At 37.7% G+C, this 16055-nt stretch overlaps 3 protein-coding genes and 2 pseudogenes across 5 annotated transcripts; 4 read left to right on the top strand and 1 right to left on the bottom strand.

The window, feature by feature from the left end:
• Window positions 1-25: 25 nt before the first annotated feature.
• On the top strand, window positions 26-2145 carry LOC104770367 (mediator of RNA polymerase II transcription subunit 31). 2 transcript variants are annotated; one of them, XM_010494779.2, is made up of 7 exons: window positions 26-289; window positions 388-447; window positions 531-628; window positions 858-954; window positions 1072-1150; window positions 1476-1729; window positions 1843-2145. In XM_010494779.2, the coding sequence occupies exons 2-7, from the start codon at window positions 401-403 to the stop codon at window positions 1853-1855; spliced, it is 588 nt and encodes a 195-aa protein (XP_010493081.1). In that variant the 5' UTR covers window positions 26-289; window positions 388-400; the 3' UTR covers window positions 1856-2145. The 2 variants fall into 2 exon arrangements, with proteins under 2 accessions (XP_010493081.1, XP_087360960.1); XM_087504834.1 differs by lacking the exon at window positions 1843-2145 and having other exon boundaries at window positions 1476-1754.
• A 1403-nt stretch (window positions 2146-3548) lies between these two features.
• On the top strand, window positions 3549-5914 carry LOC104770366 (uncharacterized). Its single transcript, XM_010494778.3, has one exon. It carries the CDS (start codon window positions 3967-3969, stop codon window positions 5476-5478), a length of 1512 nt encoding a protein of 503 aa, XP_010493080.2. The 5' UTR covers window positions 3549-3966; the 3' UTR covers window positions 5479-5914.
• A 1687-nt stretch (window positions 5915-7601) lies between these two features.
• LOC104770365 (peroxidase 59) lies at window positions 7602-9264 on the top strand. Its single transcript, XM_010494777.3, has 4 exons — window positions 7602-7946; window positions 8058-8240; window positions 8463-8625; window positions 8737-9264. Exons 1-4 carry the CDS (start codon window positions 7719-7721, stop codon window positions 9150-9152), a joined length of 990 nt encoding a protein of 329 aa, XP_010493079.1. The 5' UTR covers window positions 7602-7718; the 3' UTR covers window positions 9153-9264.
• Window positions 9265-11298: 2034 nt separating this feature from the next.
• On the top strand, window positions 11299-13379 carry LOC104772389 (peroxidase 58-like; annotated as a pseudogene). Its single transcript, XR_015593962.1, has 4 exons — window positions 11299-11549; window positions 12098-12295; window positions 12437-12600; window positions 12759-13379. The product of XR_015593962.1 is annotated as a peroxidase 58-like (transcript).
• A 71-nt stretch (window positions 13380-13450) lies between these two features.
• On the bottom strand, window positions 13451-15727 carry LOC104772388 (NAC transcription factor 32-like; annotated as a pseudogene).
• Window positions 15728-16055: the final 328 nt, after the last annotated feature.

Raw genomic sequence — 16055 nt, 5'->3', positions numbered from 1 at the left:
ACAAGAATTAGCGATTGCATATAGATTCCACATCTTCAAAGTCCAAGATTTGTGTTTGTGTGATTCTTCTTGGTCTTGAGATAAAGATGAAAGAGAATCATAACTTAATAAAAAATTTCTCCATCTGCTGAGAGTCTGAGACAAGTTTTAAACCGTAATTTTGTATTTTCAATTTTTATTCAGAACCGGTTTAGGACTTTGGTTTATAACCCAAACTTGAATTCAGAAATCAGAACCACCATAGTCCTCCTCCGTCTCCGTCTCCGTCTGTTTTCTCAGTCGATCTAAGGTAGGTGTGCGAAGCTTTTTCTGATTCCGCTTGAGAATCCAAAATTCAATTCTCGTTTTCGTATTTGCATCATTGAACTCGTCAGTTGGTTGATTCAGGTTTCGTTCGTTCATGGCTTCGCCAGAGGAGATTGATGATACATCAGAGGTTCCATCCCCGTGGGTGCATCTTCTTCCTCTTCTATACACTTACTTTCATATGATTCAATCTGCTGTTTGGTGTTTAATTCGCATCTCTACAGGCCAAAGAACGTTTACAAGGATCCCGACGGTGGAAGGCAACGGTTCTTACTGGAACTTGAATTCATTCAATGTCTCGCCAATCCTACTTACATCCACTGTTAGTTTCTCTTCTTCTTTCCCCTTCTATAGTTTAGGAGGAATCGTTGTATGGCTTAGGCTTTGTGCTTTTTTTAAGGGTTCGGAATTGAGATTCAAACGGTTTACATGTAAGCTTCATGTAACCTAAATGATATCTGAAGTGCTTGATTGGATAACACATGGTTTATTCATGCTCTTTTTCTGTGTTTCTTAACTTTTCACTTATCCTTTGGGGTTCTGTATCGCAGACCTGGCACAGAATCGGTATTTCGAAGATGAGGCATTTATTGAGTACTTGAACTATCTTCAATATTGGCAACGACCAGAGTACATCAAGTTCATAATGTGAGTTGGAATATCTTATTGGAATTTTTGGTAGTCTTATGAAGGTTTGGAATATATCTTATTGCTCTGCTTGTTTTATCCGTTTCCTTATGTTCTTGTGTTTATGTCTTGGTACAGGTACCCACATTGCCTCTATTTCCTCGAACTTCTTCAAAACCCCAACTTCAGGACTGCTATGGCCCATCCCGCAAACAAGGTAAAAGAATATGATAAGAACCATCATCAACCAAACTTGCCACATCTGCATGTTAGTTAGCAGTGTTAATAGGGAGTGCTTCAAATCTATAGGGTACTGGTAGGTTTTGGGAAAGTTTTAGGGTCTTTAATACTAACCATACTTGCGTTCTGCTAGTTTGGTTCTGTGGTTCGGTGTTCTTTCCATTGATTCATGAGATAGATAGAAAAGTATTTCCTTACTCTATACAGTATGAATTTTTCAGAATATTTGGTAGGTATTATATTGTTGAAGAATTCTTCTAAAGCTTTGAACCCTGTCTTCTTTTTAAATCCGGTTTTTACAGGAATTGGCACATAGGCAACAGTTTTACTATTGGAAGAACTACAGAAACAACAGGCTGAAGCACATTCTACCTCGGCCTCTTCCAGAGCCTATAGCTCCACCACCACCACCTGCACCTTCAACTTCTTTGCCACCTGCACCATCTGCAACTGCTGCTCTCTCTCCAGCCCTTTCTCCCATGCAGTACAATAATATGCTTTCTAAGAATGACACCAGGAATATGGGTGCTGCTGGTATTGATCGTAGGAAGAGAAAGTATGTGCTCCTTTCTTCTTCCTGATTATTGTCATTATTATGTGTTTGATAGATGACATCAAATGTGGTAAAAAATTAAGTAACATTCTAATATGTGAGCCATATAATGTCAGGAAGGGTACATAAGCATTTCTTGCCCTGAAGCACACACCGTGGTGAAGGATATGCTTTCCTGCGTTTCCTAGAGAGGGAAGCGGGAAGCCTAATTGACTCAGGTTACAAACATCTTGGAAACTCAGTATACTCATTCCGCAGCTGGAAGTTGTCATATGTAGTGTTTAATCTTTGTCTATGATACACAACCCCCAGTCATTATCAGTCTTTGTCTTTGTTTCTCTAGGGATAGTGTGTCGGCTGACGTGTAAACGTTGATCACCATTATTCATTCGTTAGTTAATACAATGAACGTTCCAAAACATGCATAATAGAATTTGAGAGAATGGACAATCACAATTTTATAGTTACTCTACACACTAGAAGTTGGAAACAACAGAAGCTGATGAATTAATGTTCTGCCGACGATCCTCGCATCTTTGCTAAAGGATTAGTTAGATGAATCAGAAAGTACAAGAATTTTGCCACTTTTGAATCCCGTGCGAGTTGAATTGTGTGAAACTCGAGGAGATTGAGTTTCTAAATTGAAACTTTCACTAGGATTGCAACAGTTTTGAGAAGCTTAGAAGCCATTTAAAAATTATTGGACTGTCAGACATTAGTCCCTTGACAGAGATTGTAAATATCAGGAGTGGCCGAGTGGGCCGGGTTTCCCTAATTCCATGCTGCGCTTGTTGGTCAAATTTGTACTACAATGACTCTTTAATGCAAATCTTGGACAACAAATTACAAAGCCTAAACATGAAAGTAGCCTAAAATACACGAAACATGATATGTGATGTAACTCATTTAACGTATCTCAAGGTTTAAAAATAGAAGAAAAACAGACCATCTCTCCCTCCTCGAACGTCAGTGCAGACAAGTACCAAACTCAAGTATGCGTAGTTTACTAGACTGAGTTTCTAGGTCAAGTATTTTATATTTTTCCCACCAGAAGTCAAATATGGTTTAATATTTGACTAGGTTCATTGCACTCGTTAAGTCTCCGGACAAGGGATACGTACCTCGTAACGTAGCAGCATACGCATATGACCGAACTCGTTGTTTTACGTACCTAATAATAGGCATAGACATAACATAACTTGAACATAAAGAGGAGAAAAGAGAATGAAGAAGAAAGTTAACATAACCAAGGATATTTAACAAGGACAAGAACACGAACGCGTATAGATTAGAAACGACTTTGATTAGATTTCCCATTGAATGGAAGGTTTGTTAAAAAAAATAGTCTATTTTTGTGGGGATAATGTATTTGTTGTACTCCAGAGCCCAAATTTTGGAAATGGTCCACTTCTCCTATTCTATTCTACCTTTTGTTAAAATATTAATAAAAAAACCATCATTATTATTATTATTATCTTTTTGTTAAGTCAAAATTACCATCACTTTTAAATAAGAAAATATATAATTACCTAAATTATAGAAGCTTAAAAATGAAAATATCATATAAAAATTAGATTTTAGATTTATTTACCAAAAAATACTATATTAAAAAAAGATTATTTTGCCAAATTTTCAAGTGATTAGGTTTTTAATTTACAATTACTTCCAACTAATAATAAAAATAAATATCAAAGAAACCCGTAACCGACTCAACCTTTATAAAAAAACAAATCGTAGCCGTCGGTTAAACGGGTGTGATCTGAGTCGTTGATTAGGACAAAGCATCTTTTTCATCCGCCTCTATTTAAAGAATCTCATCGTCTCTTGAGCCGTTCGTACACACAGAGGAGAGGTTCTCTTTGCCTTTATATTTATTTTTCTTTTCTTTTGCCTGTCAAACAAAGACAAACCAAAAAAAAGAGTTTCCAGATCCAAAAATTACAAAAAGATTCTTAAAAACTCCCAAATCATAAAACTGAACAAACAACAAAACAAACAATCAAAATTTACGAAAAAATCTCAATTTGTTCAGTTTGATTTTTTGTGGTTTGTACTTTTTGATCTGTGGTTTTGTGGTTTGTATCTTTAATAACAACATTTCACTCTCCACCTAAAGTACTCGGATTTGATCTCTTTATTCATTGATCTATCTGCTGATTTGTTTTAATTCTGCGAAATTAGGGTTTTTGGTTTTTTTTTCTTCGATTCGATTTTTTTGGTTGAGTGTTTTGTTGTGTTAGATGAACGATCAATCTAAGCTGATGAATCCGCCACCTCCACAGCAGATGATTGGTCAGCCTCCGCCTCAACAGAGGATGAATCCTCCGCCGCCGTCTCAGCCACGGATTATGAACCAGACTCCGTTGTTAGTCCAATCTCATCCGATTTTGAGTATGAACCAGCAGCAGCAGACGCAGGTTATGATGAACAACAACCAGGCTATGATGATGAATCCACGCAACTTTAACCTTAACCCTAGCTTGAGCTCCGAGTATCAGCAGAGCCTTCCTCCTAATAACTTTGGTTCGAAGCATTCGAAAATGATGAGGAACAACAATTGGAAAGGGAAGAAGATTACAGGTGGTGGTGACAAGAGGCCAATGATGGAGCAGCAGCAGCAGCAGCCAATTAGGAGGATGCATAACTCTGGGATTCCTATGTATAACCCTCAGCAGATTATACCTGGTTCTGGTAGTATTCAGGCTGGTCCTGTTGGTGGAGGTGGTTACAAGCCGCCGACTTTGAACGAGTTGCAGTCTCAGAACAGGTTAAAGACTAGGAAGTTTTATCCCAAGAAGAAGTATGGGAATAGATATGTTCCTTTTGCTCCTAGGAACACGACTTCGTTTATTATCAGGGCTAAGAAATCTGGTGGGATTGCTGAGTTAGTGTCTCCATGCCCTGTGACGCCTGCTGTGTTGCCGACTCCGATGTTTTCTCCATCTAGGGAGGTGTTGGGTGATATGGCTAAGGAGGAGTGGGGGGTTGATGGTTATGGCTCCATGAAAGGGTTGATTAGGCTGCGAGCTGATGGAAATGAGTTGGAACCTTATGATGATGATGATGAAGATGAAGGTGGGTCGAGTGAGAGTGATGTGGAGGAGCATGTTGAGGTTGAGAGGAGACTTGACCATGATTTGAGTCGGTTTGAGATGATTTACCCAAACTATGGTGGGTCTGAGTATAACAATGTTTTGGAAAACCGAGTGGATGATCAGGATAGCCATATTGCTCAGCTGGAGGAAGAGAATTTAACTTTGAAGGAAAGGCTGTTCTTGATGGAAAGGGAGTTAGGTGACATGAGGAGAAGGTTGCAGTATCTTGAGAGGAGGGATATGGTTGCTGAAGATGCTAACGAGGAAGTTGTGGAGAATGAATCTGAAAGTGATGGTGATGATACAGGAGGTTCTGATGCACGTACTAGCGGTGAAACAAAGGATAACCATGTAGCTGCAGAAGATGTTTGTATGCAGGATGTTGCGGCTAGGGATGGTGAGGCTACTGTGAAAGAAATCAACAACAACAGTAAGAGCAATGTGGATGAAGCTAAAGATAGCAAACATAAGATTGATGTGGGGAGTTCTGGGGAAAATGAACCTGAGGGTAAGATAAAAGCTGAGACAGATTTTCGGGAAGTTTCAGGGGAACAATGTGAGGAAGCTAATCAGGATATGGATCAGAGTAAGGATAATGAAATGGCGATTGAGAAGCTTGAAGATGCATCTGAGAATGATTCTGTTGGAGAACAATGAACAATCACCATACGACACCTGGACGAAGGAAGGAAGTTGATAGGAACCCATGACGATAGACAGTAACCGGTGATGGGAGTGATGATGCAAAGTTGATGTGTACCATTGTCCCTTTGGGATAACGTAAGTCTCTTATATGCACAGGCGTTAGTGATGTATCTCTGCAGCTCTATGATGTATATGTGCTTGTCTTAGTAGGCGTAGTCTTGTTCCCTCTTCACTTTTGGTATCAGAGTTTAGGAGATTCGCTTTCAGGGGGGAAGTTCATATAAAGTCATGGTAAGCTTTAAAAAAAAAAACTTTTACTTGTCTCGGTTTTACTTTACCTCTACGATGGATGATCTGGTTCATCTTGTTGGTGATAAGATTTTCCCGGGGGTTAATAAGATTGTAGTGAAAGAACTTATGGATTTAATAGAGTTTTATGTTTGTTTTATTTCTTAAATGTATTTGGATGGTTCACTATTAATAGCATAAAGCATAATATATGTGTCTCGGGGTTGAGACAGTTTGCAGAGAACTAAGCTTGAAGATCATCTCTGAGCCGAATGCACATGAGGGAGTCGTCTGAACTGCAGACAGAAAGAATGATGTTTGTATATTTGGATTCAGATTCTTGATACAACTTTGATCTGTATTTTGACTATTTTGGGATTGCGTCTGAGAAACAATTACGCCAACCAAGTTTTGGGCCCATGGGTCAGCGTGTTGAGTTATTCCCTAAGTTATTCAATGTCCACGATACTAATGATAGAAAACAACTTTTAAAATTCCTATAAACAATTAAATTTCGAAACCATTGGCATTTATCATTTTATCTCTATATCTTTATATATTTAAAGGATATGATATTAATATATCACTATATTAAACATTCGTTTTTTTTGTTTAAACTACGTGAAAAGAAAAAAGAAAAAAAGTCGTGAGATTGTCAAACATATTGAAATCCCATTATGTACCCTTCTTTATTGCAAAATTTATATTACTAGTTATAGTTTTCTAAACTATTTAACTGCTTTTTATTTAACGATTACAAAAATTACCCTACGATTTGGTGATATAAAATAGTATGTGAGGGATCGAGTTGGAGTTTACATGAGCAATGCAATATTGACAAAAGAATTAAGAATACATATAAAATACATGTGGCAAGACTTTGCGCCATCTTTTATTTGGCATGCTGAGCAGGCCTGATGCTAAGAACAAGAAGTGGAAGTGTGTGGAATTTGGACTATGCACTTCGTAAACTAAAAAAGAATTATTAAAAATCGTCGCAAGTTGCAAAGTTCGAAGTAACACTAGAGCATATATAATAAAATGACTATTACGTGGAATCTACCATCAAGGTAGTTTTCGATGATATGTAGATTTCAACGTATATGATGTTATCTTCGCCATATTGGGTTCTTAACAATCGAGTTTAAACTTCAAGATAGCATTTTCCAAATATGTGGAAATACAATATAGCCAAAGATTGTTGAATACAGTAATATATAGATATGAAGTGGGAACCATCGAATCAGCTAATATGAAACGTGCATAACTATTTAAATATTCAATAAAAACTGTTGAAAATTATATATATTCCAAAACGTTTTTAGATGTTATTTTGGATAAGTCATGGACTTAAAGAACTGTGGAAAGAATGGCATAAATAATTTGTTAACAATTTGTATACCTACGCACAAATATGACAAGCACGTACATAGTGAAAAATTGTCCAAATTATCATATAAAAATAACTCAATTGCATCCTCAAAATTAATACGAGTGGGTAGAATTGTTCTGCACCAAATCCACTTGCGTTCTCAAAATACATTAAAATACAACACTATTGAAACAAAGTTGACTACATGATGTTAGATAGTAAACTCAGTCACTTATTTTAGTGGATTAAACGTAAGATCAAACCGGCCAATTTACTAAATAACAAGATAGAATTTCATGAATCTATAACTTCAATGGCTCTTAGTGCCTAATCTTACAAAATATATACTATAAAACTTAGCTTATATGGAGTTTAATGCATCCTCTTGAGCATAAGAAATCAATCTTTGGAAGCCGCCACACGTCACCATGCACTAATCATTCTCTTAATAGCCCACTATACCAGAAACACAAGTGATGAGCCCTTGCATATCGTTACTATCTTGCTTTGTCTATAAATAGAACCCAATGATTCATGATCAAAATAAACTATCACTCTAGCTAGTAAGTCATTTAAACAAGCCATCTAGACAATGAAAACACAAACGTTCAAGGTGATGGGACGACATGTCTTGCTTACTTTTTTCGCTCTATGTATGCTTTGTTCAGGGGTTAGAGCACAGCTAAACCCTGACAGTTATGCTAAATCATGCCCCTCTCTTGGACAAATTGTCCGTGACCAAGTCACAATCGCCATGAATGCCGAAAAACGGATGGCTGCTTCTCTCATTCGCCTTCATTTCCACGACTGTTTTGTTAATGTATGTGGTGTTGTTAACTGTTTTGATATTTTTATATACGTTAAGATATTAATGTTACAAATGCTCCAAACACCTTTCATCTGTTTCCTAAAACGTAACATGACTTTTTAGGGGTGCGATGCGTCTATATTGTTGGATGGAACTGACAGTGAGAAACTAGCGATCCCAAACCTGAACTCTGCCAGAGGATTTGAAGTAGTTGATACTATCAAAGCCGCTGTGGAAAACGCATGCCCTGGTGTTGTTTCTTGTGCTGATATCCTCGCTTTGGCCGCTCGCGACTCCGTTTCCTTGGTAAGCCTTTTTGTTCCCACTTAACAACCATCTAAACCTTAATATATATACTTTAATAGAGATTATACTAACCATTGTATAACACGATCGAGACTAAGGAACAACTATTTATAATATGACCAAGGTGGTGATTATTTTTAGTAACAAAAAAAAAAAAATGGTTAGGTGTAACTAATGACTATCTTTTGTTTAACTTAATCACGTACGGGTTTTGATGTGCAGAGTGGAGGGCCTAGGTGGAGAGTGGCATTAGGAAGAAAAGATGGATTGGTGGCAAATCAGAACAGTGCAAACAATCTCCCATCTCCTTTTGAACCTTTAGACGCTATTATTGCCAAGTTTGTAGCCGTGAATCTTAACATCACCGACGTCGTAGCTTTATCAGGTTCAACTCATTTTTCTAACTATAAACCTTAATCGGTCTTTTCTTTTTACTTTTCCTTCCGACTACTTATCACTTTTTATTTATCCCCTTTTTTTTAATTACAAATTAAAGGAGCTCACACCTTTGGACAAGCAAAGTGTGGTCTCTTCAGCAACCGGCTGTTCAACTTTACCGGGACAGGAACTCCAGACGCAACACTTGAGACATCACTATTGTCTAATCTGCAATCAGTTTGTCCCCTCGGAGGTAATGGAAACATAACAGCGCCCCTTGACAATGGCTCAACGGACGCCTTTGACAACAATTATTTCAAGAACCTACTCCAAGGGAAAGGTCTTTTGAGCTCTGATCAGATTCTGTTCTCGAGTGACTTGGCCGTGAACACAACAAAGAAACTCGTGGAGGCTTATAGTCGGAACCAGTACTTGTTTTTCAGAGACTTCACTTGTTCGATGATCAGAATGGGGAATATTGCGAATGGAGCTAGTGGGGAGGTTAGGAAAAACTGCAGGGTTATCAATAATTAATTAGTATGTGTGTGTTTTCTTATTTTTCTGTAATGTTCGGGTGTTAATGAATCTCGTGTGTATCAGAATGATCGCGTGCGTAATAATAATAAAATTTTATGGGGCTTGTTGATTTGAGACTCCAAGTTTTACATATTTTCGTTTTTGTTTTTATCAACAAAGTGACTCCATTTTTGATGGCTTGAACAAGGGCACTTCCAGATTTACGCGGAATTAGTACGACCAATATAAGAACAGCTATATATATACGAGTAAAATAAGCTATTTGAAATATCAAGATTCTATAATTATCCAGATTTTCTATCTAGCTAATTATACAACCAGAAAGAGCAGATTTTGTATAACGAGATTTTCTGTCTAGTTACCAAACAAATAATGCATTTTAGTCACTGAAAAAAAAAAAAAACTATCTAGTTATGAATATATGTAACTTAAAAGAAATTGAATGTATGTAATAATTAAAATAAGGTCAAAATACATCGACGTCAAAAGTCAAAAGAATTCATGTATTTTTTTTTTACTCATCGATCATTACTGAGCACGGAGCCGGAAACACGACCAGGATCGCTCGTACCAGACCAGGATGTCCAGAACGCTGATGAGACACTCGCATCACCAGCGGGAGAACATCAAGCCAATGCACCAAAGATCACTTCAGGAGCTACCACACGTTTAAAGAGTTCGTCTCGCCTAGGACCTCAAAACAAAGGATCAACCGTTTTGTGCAAGCTTTTGTTTGAGAAGACCAAGAGGGCAATCCGGCCAAGGCAACCCAAGTGGAGACCGTTCGTACGGCCTTCATCCTTACCCAATAATGAAGGCGTCCAAGTCGTTAGGATCATGACCCGTACTCTTTTTCCTTACTCCGAGTTTGTCCCAAGAGGTTTACCGGAGAAAATTTTAATGAGACGACGAGTCCTAACGCAAACCGCAGCGTTTTGAAGCCAATGACGTGGTTCCCGCGTCAAAGCCTAAGGACGTGTTATTTTTATCTTTTGTTTAAGTGTTAACTCTATCTAGATCCTTCTTTTGTAACGGTAGAATAGTGTGACGTGTGTGGTCCTGTTTAAACCGCATAGAGGGCGACGTATTCTTTGTCAAAGGAAACACGTCAAGGGCAAACGTGTGCGGACCATAGCGAGTCCGCGTGTCCCTGGTTCCCTCTAAACCCTCACACTATTTAAACCTCTCTCTCTCCTAGCTTAAACCTCAGAATTGGATGAAATTTTTTTTTTCAAAGAGTGATTCTTTGCCTCTTGTCTCAACTCTCTCTTTAGCCTTAGTCCGGGACTAGCTCTTGAGAAACCCTAGGCAGATTCAACGAACCGAGTTTGTAATCTTCTAGTCCGACCATATCACGAGTCGAGCCAACACTCGTGTGTCGTCGTTCGATCCACCCCTGCATCTTCGTTTCAAGCCGTTCACGCAGAGCACTTTGAGTCCACTTCGATTCCACCGTACCACCTTGCATTCCCCTCGTTCGTTCACCACCAAAACTTGTTTCCGTCGTTTGTTCCATCCCTACTTTCGTTCCCCATCATCTGGCCCAAGGAAAGTTTCCATTATACTGTTCGTCCCGAGGATCTGTACCGCAAGCCGACCGGTACTCACATCAATTACGATATACCAAAATTTTAATTTCTTCAAGTCAAACTATTCTGGCTTTGCTATTTTTTTTCAACATAGCGTTACAAGTATTTTTTGTCCTTTTTCAATAATATGTAGTTCTTTTTTTTCATGACGTATATCACTGGCAGACATTTTTATCCATTATTTATTCATCTAAACAAAATTTATATATTTACAGTTAGACTATATAGTGAAACAATCCGTGATTAATTAGGAAAAAAATCATACGCACATGCACATTTATTATTTTCGCTTTACGTCTACTAAATTAAATTTTCATAATTTTCTATCTTTATACTATACAAAATCAACAAATGTTTAGTTACTTAATTGAATGCTAATCATTATCCTATGACTTTCCGAGTCCTACAAAGGAAAAGTAAAAGTCTAGACACCTGACATGTTGTTTAAAAGATGCAAATTTTTCTTCAAACATTAGGTACAAGCTCTCTATAAAAGACTACGTAAGTTTTTCATTTTAGCATCACTCCACAATATCCTCTAAAGCTTCTTCTTTCGATCCCTCACTTTTATAACAAACAAAAAGGGAGACCACAAATGGGTCTAAACAAAACTATTCCATTTATTTTTTACTCGATTTGGGTGTTTGGGGTTTTGGGCAATGCTCAACTTAGCTCTAGTTTTTACTCCACGACCTGTCCTAACGCCACAGTCATCGCTCGGAGTTTGATCGAGCAAGCTAGCCGTGGCGATGTCAGAGTCACTGCTAAAGTCATGCGTCTTCACTTTCACGACTGTTTCGTGAACGTAAGCTAGATCTGTTTCTGCTCATGATTACAATATGTTATGCTTTTGTTTTTGGTTTAATAATGAAACCGATCGTTTGATCCACATTTGTTCTCATGATTCATGTTGAATATCTAAAGTAGCACATGTGAAGATTTATATAAATTAAGCTAATTAAGCTAACTGAGACATGACTTTGCATATTTGATTAGGCCGCATTTATTTTTGTTTTTAGGTTTAATGGATTTTTAATAGTTCATACTCGTTTTAAAGGGGGACTTCAAGGTCAAATTTAAAGTTTCTTGATTTTTTGATTATATATAGATTTTTCTACTAATGATTGTCACTAAGCTAGGTTTCATACACAGAAAGTAACGGTCTTTCAAAATCCCAAATTAAAACAATCGCTTTTTTTGTTCTTCTTTCTAATTATAAACTAAGAAAAGTATAAACATATAGATACGTTGTCATAAAAAACATAGTTATGTTTATTTTAGTTGAATTAGGTTCCCTTTGAAAACCAAATATGCAAAAAACATTGAAGTCATAGTGTGTGAATGTGAATACAGGGGTGCGATGGTTCAGTTCTACTGGACGCTGCTCCTGCGGATGGAGTAGAGGGTGAAAAGGAGGCTTTCCAAAACGCGGGTTCTCTTGGCGGATTTGAAGTGATTGATGATATCAAAACCGCTCTCGAGAATGTTTGTCCTAGTGCTGTCTCTTGTGCCGATATCCTCGCTATCGCAGCTGAAATCTCTGTCGCACTGGTACATTACAATGATTACATAATGCTCCAAACTTATATGTGATGTTTGTTAAGAAAAAAAAAAAATAATAATAATAATAAAAGATTTTAATATACCAAAATAGATAATGTTTCTTTTTTTGATATTTATATCATATTTTAGGCGGGAGGGCCGTCATGGGACGTATTGCTAGGAAGGAGAGATGGCCGGACGGCTATCCATGCGGACTGTGGCTGCACTTCCAATGGGATCTGATTCTCTCCAGATTCTTACTTCTAAATTCTCCGTACATAATCTTGACACTACCGATCTCGTCGCTTTATCTGGTAATGTACTTCCGAGTCTTACGATATTAATATCTTTTTCATTTTGTCATAAAATTTTTTCATCTCAGAAATGTATAAAGATCAAATACTTGAGTAGTACTTTGTAACAATATATCTTAAAGAATAACTATATATGATTCGTAATAATGTACATGTAGGTGCTCATACCTTCGGGAGGGTTCAGTGTCGAGTGATAAACTATCGTTTGCACAATTTTAGTGGTAACAACGGGCAGTCAGATCCGAGTATTGAACCGACGTTCTTGCCAACGTTGCAACGACAATGTCCGCAAGGCGGAGATCTCACCGCGAGGGTGAATCTTGATCCTACGAACCCGGATTCATTTGATAACGACTATTTCAAGAACCTTCAAAACAACCGCGGTGTGATAGAATCAGATCAAATCTTGTTCTCTTCGACAGGAGCGCCTACTGTACCTTTGGTGAATCGTTTTGCTGAGAGCCAAAGTGAGTTCTACAGCAATTTTGCAAGATCTATGATCAAGATGGGAAATGTAAGGATTCTCACCGGACGTGAGGGAGAGATTCGTAGAGACTGCAGAAGGGTCAATAAATAAGTACTTTTCCATGTTCAAATGATTCAAACGTTACTTGTTATACATGAGACATAAGTGGTCTTTGTGCTTCTCCACAACTGTTTTTTTTTCTTTCTGAGTTTGATTTTGTTTCACTTTTAAGCTTGCCATGGTTACTAGTAATTGTAAATCTTACATAATATTGTTTTCTTAATTTTATGAAAATACGAATACATATCTAAAACCACACCATTTTTTTTTGGAAAATACATATCTAAAACCAAAGGATGTGTCTTTTCAATTGCAACCTTTTATTCACGTTATTTTGTGAAGCATCGCTTCTTCCTCTTCTCACAACTTTTCATTGTTGTGCCTCTTCATCCTCATTTATATACTTAAAATTAAAGAAACTGTGAAATTATCAATAGTGAGCTTTTCCGAATCTCTTTCCCACGGCGACGCCGCACACCCATTTTAATGCTTGTGATCACACTACTATTCACAAAATAATCATAATCCCACTGCCGCATTAAAAATGGATTCAATGGCAACCATTAAGAGCAACTTTAACAAGAGATATACATAGTACATGAAGACATGAACCTGGGGTTGCCGAGTTCGTGTGACAGGAAACAAAACCACAAAAACGATGAGAAAGGTAGGCAACCATGCATGTAATATCATGCATAAATTTACATGTTTAATCAAACGATTAAAATTCAGAGAGAAACTTATTCAAATATGATAGTAACAATAATTCTCTTCAATAAAGGATCTCAACTTTAAATAATAAAACTTAATTCATCGTTTCTAAATCATTAGATTAAATTATGTATCATTCTCAGAAAAAAAAATTCAGAATTTATTCGAACTGCAAGTATTGTAGCGCTGGCCAAGACCTTAGAACTTCTCCCAGAGTGGGAGGAATCGGTGTACTTTGCTCTTGTTGTTGCTGCTGAGTATCGACACCATCTTCTTCTTCTTCATTAGTGAATAATGCATCAACGTCAAAGAATCTGTCCTCGTCAGACATATCAAACAAGTCTTCTTCCGTGCTGTTGTCGTTGCTCAAGCTTGTCATCCCCAACTTGGATCTTGAATCTTTATAACCTTGCGGAGGAGGAGGCATGAGACTCAGCTCTTGTTCTTCATGTTGAGTAACGCCAACATTTTCTTCTTCTAGCGTTGTCTTCGTCATGAGAAACTGGTGTTGTAGATAAGCAAAATCATAATAAGGCTGCAGTTGGTGACCTTGAGGAGGAGGAGGAGGAGGAGGGAGAATCGGTGCACTTTGCTCTTGCTGTTGCTTCTCAGTTACGACACCATGTTCTTCCTCAAAGTTTAATAACTCATTGATGGGGTTAAAGAACCCGTCTTCTTGGGTCATCACCATCCCGTGGTGATGCTGTTGTTGAACGCCAACATTATCTCCCTCTAGAATTCTTATAAATTGCTGATACGCAGAATCATAATGAGGCTGCAGTTGGTGTAAATCTGGCCGGGCTGCCCAAAACTGCCTTTGATGCGTCCGGTAAGAATCTAGCGGGCCTGGCCAAAACTGCTGCTGCTGTTGTTGATACGCCAAATCACGAGGCTGCGGTTGGTAAGAATCCAGCGGGGCTGGCTGAAACAGATGTTGTTGTTGATACGCAATATCATGATGAGGCTGCGGTTGATAAGAATCCAAAGGGGCATGCGGTTGATGATACTCGACACTAGGAGGCTGCTGCTGCACAACCTTCTTCTGCTTCTTTTTCTCTTCTTCCTCTGCTTTCTTCTGCTTATTTATTGCTTGTGTGCTCCGATAGATCTTGCACATAGAATAGTCCTACGTATACGCACCAACCAAAAGAAAACTCACAATAAAATAAAAAAAACTTAATAACTTGGGAATCAAGTAACGCATACATACCTTTACGTCATCATCAGCAGAAGGACACTGATCAATCCAGTATTCATGCATCAACCAACTAGTTTTTTTGCCATTAGGTCGTTTCCCAACGTAGTAATCTAGTGCGGTTTTGTAACCAACGAGGCCTTGCCCAGCGTCAATCTTCTTGCAAGCAACTGTTGCGTGCCAGTATCCGCCTTTGGCGTCACGTTTCTGCCTTTTGCCATCTTTACCCATCTTGTTCCTCTTCGATATAAAGATCCAGTCTGTATCATTAGCCTTCTTGAAGTCCACTACATATTTCCATAACAAAATACAAGTAAGCGATTGCACAAAGAGAAAGAAGAGATAAAGGTTGATACAAAATAAACCTAAATAATTAAGAATCAATAAATTTGTTCTATATGAGGAGACAAACCTGAAAGTTCTTCAGGATTGGACTCGTAGATGTTCACGAGATGTATAGAGAGGGTGGCCAATAAGTCTCTGTTTCCGCCCAAGTAGTCTTGTTTCCGTCCAAGTAACGAGATGACCTCCAAGTCTTTTGGTCTATAGTTGACACCTGGTGGAAAGCAAGGTCTCGTCGAAGGAGAAGAAGACAAGTGATGATCATCAGCTGAGGAAGAAGGAATCTCTGACGGTTCCGGTTCCGGTTCTGGCAAGGATCTTTCTTTACGCTTGTTTCTTCCAGGCATCGACATCATCGAGTAGCTTTAGAGAAAGTCAGATAGCAAAGTATCAAAGTACGTACTATGATTTGTAAGAGCTCAACGTAGGTTTATGATACATGCATGTATCTTTTATTTATATGGATTGTAATAAGCCGGTGGCCATATACAATATACAGTATATGGAATTTATCAAAATTTTGAAAAGATATACAATATGTATTTGGATTCGAAATAGATTAGATTTAGATATATTTCGAGACTGATTTGATATTATCTTCGTTCATCAAAATATATTTTAAAACTTTTTTTTTTTATCTTTGTTATTCAAAAATAAGAGAAAAATAAAATAAAAAACTAA

The sequence above is a fragment of the Camelina sativa genome, chromosome 20 (assembly GCF_030686135.1).
Source record: "Camelina sativa cultivar CO46 ecotype springtype chromosome 20, ASM3068613v1".
Lineage (NCBI taxonomy): Eukaryota > Viridiplantae > Streptophyta > Magnoliopsida > Brassicales > Brassicaceae > Camelina > Camelina sativa.
This window is presented reverse-complemented; position numbering and strand designations above follow the sequence as displayed.

What these genes read in the sequence shown, in the direction of transcription:
- LOC104770366 (XM_010494778.3), top strand. Translation starts at nt 3,967, where the DNA reads ATGAACGATCAATCTAAGCTGATGAATCCGCCACCTCCACAGCAGATG.
- LOC104770365 (XM_010494777.3), top strand. Translation starts at nt 7,719, where the DNA reads ATGAAAACACAAACGTTCAAGGTGATGGGACGACATGTCTTGCTTACT. An exon ending in TCCACGACTGTTTTGTTAAT is followed by an intron (nt 7,947 to 8,057) that starts GTATGTGGTGTT and finishes ATGACTTTTTAG; the next exon opens with GGGTGCGATGCGTCTATATT. An exon ending in CGACGTCGTAGCTTTATCAG is followed by an intron (nt 8,626 to 8,736) that starts GTTCAACTCATT and finishes TACAAATTAAAG; the next exon opens with GAGCTCACACCTTTGGACAA.
- LOC104770367 (XM_087504834.1), top strand. Translation starts at nt 401, where the DNA reads ATGGCTTCGCCAGAGGAGATTGATGATACATCAGAGGTTCCATCCCC. An exon ending in ACATCAGAGGTTCCATCCCC is followed by an intron (nt 448 to 530) that starts GTGGGTGCATCT and finishes GCATCTCTACAG; the next exon opens with GCCAAAGAACGTTTACAAGG. An exon ending in GAGTACATCAAGTTCATAAT is followed by an intron (nt 955 to 1,071) that starts GTGAGTTGGAAT and finishes GTCTTGGTACAG; the next exon opens with GTACCCACATTGCCTCTATT.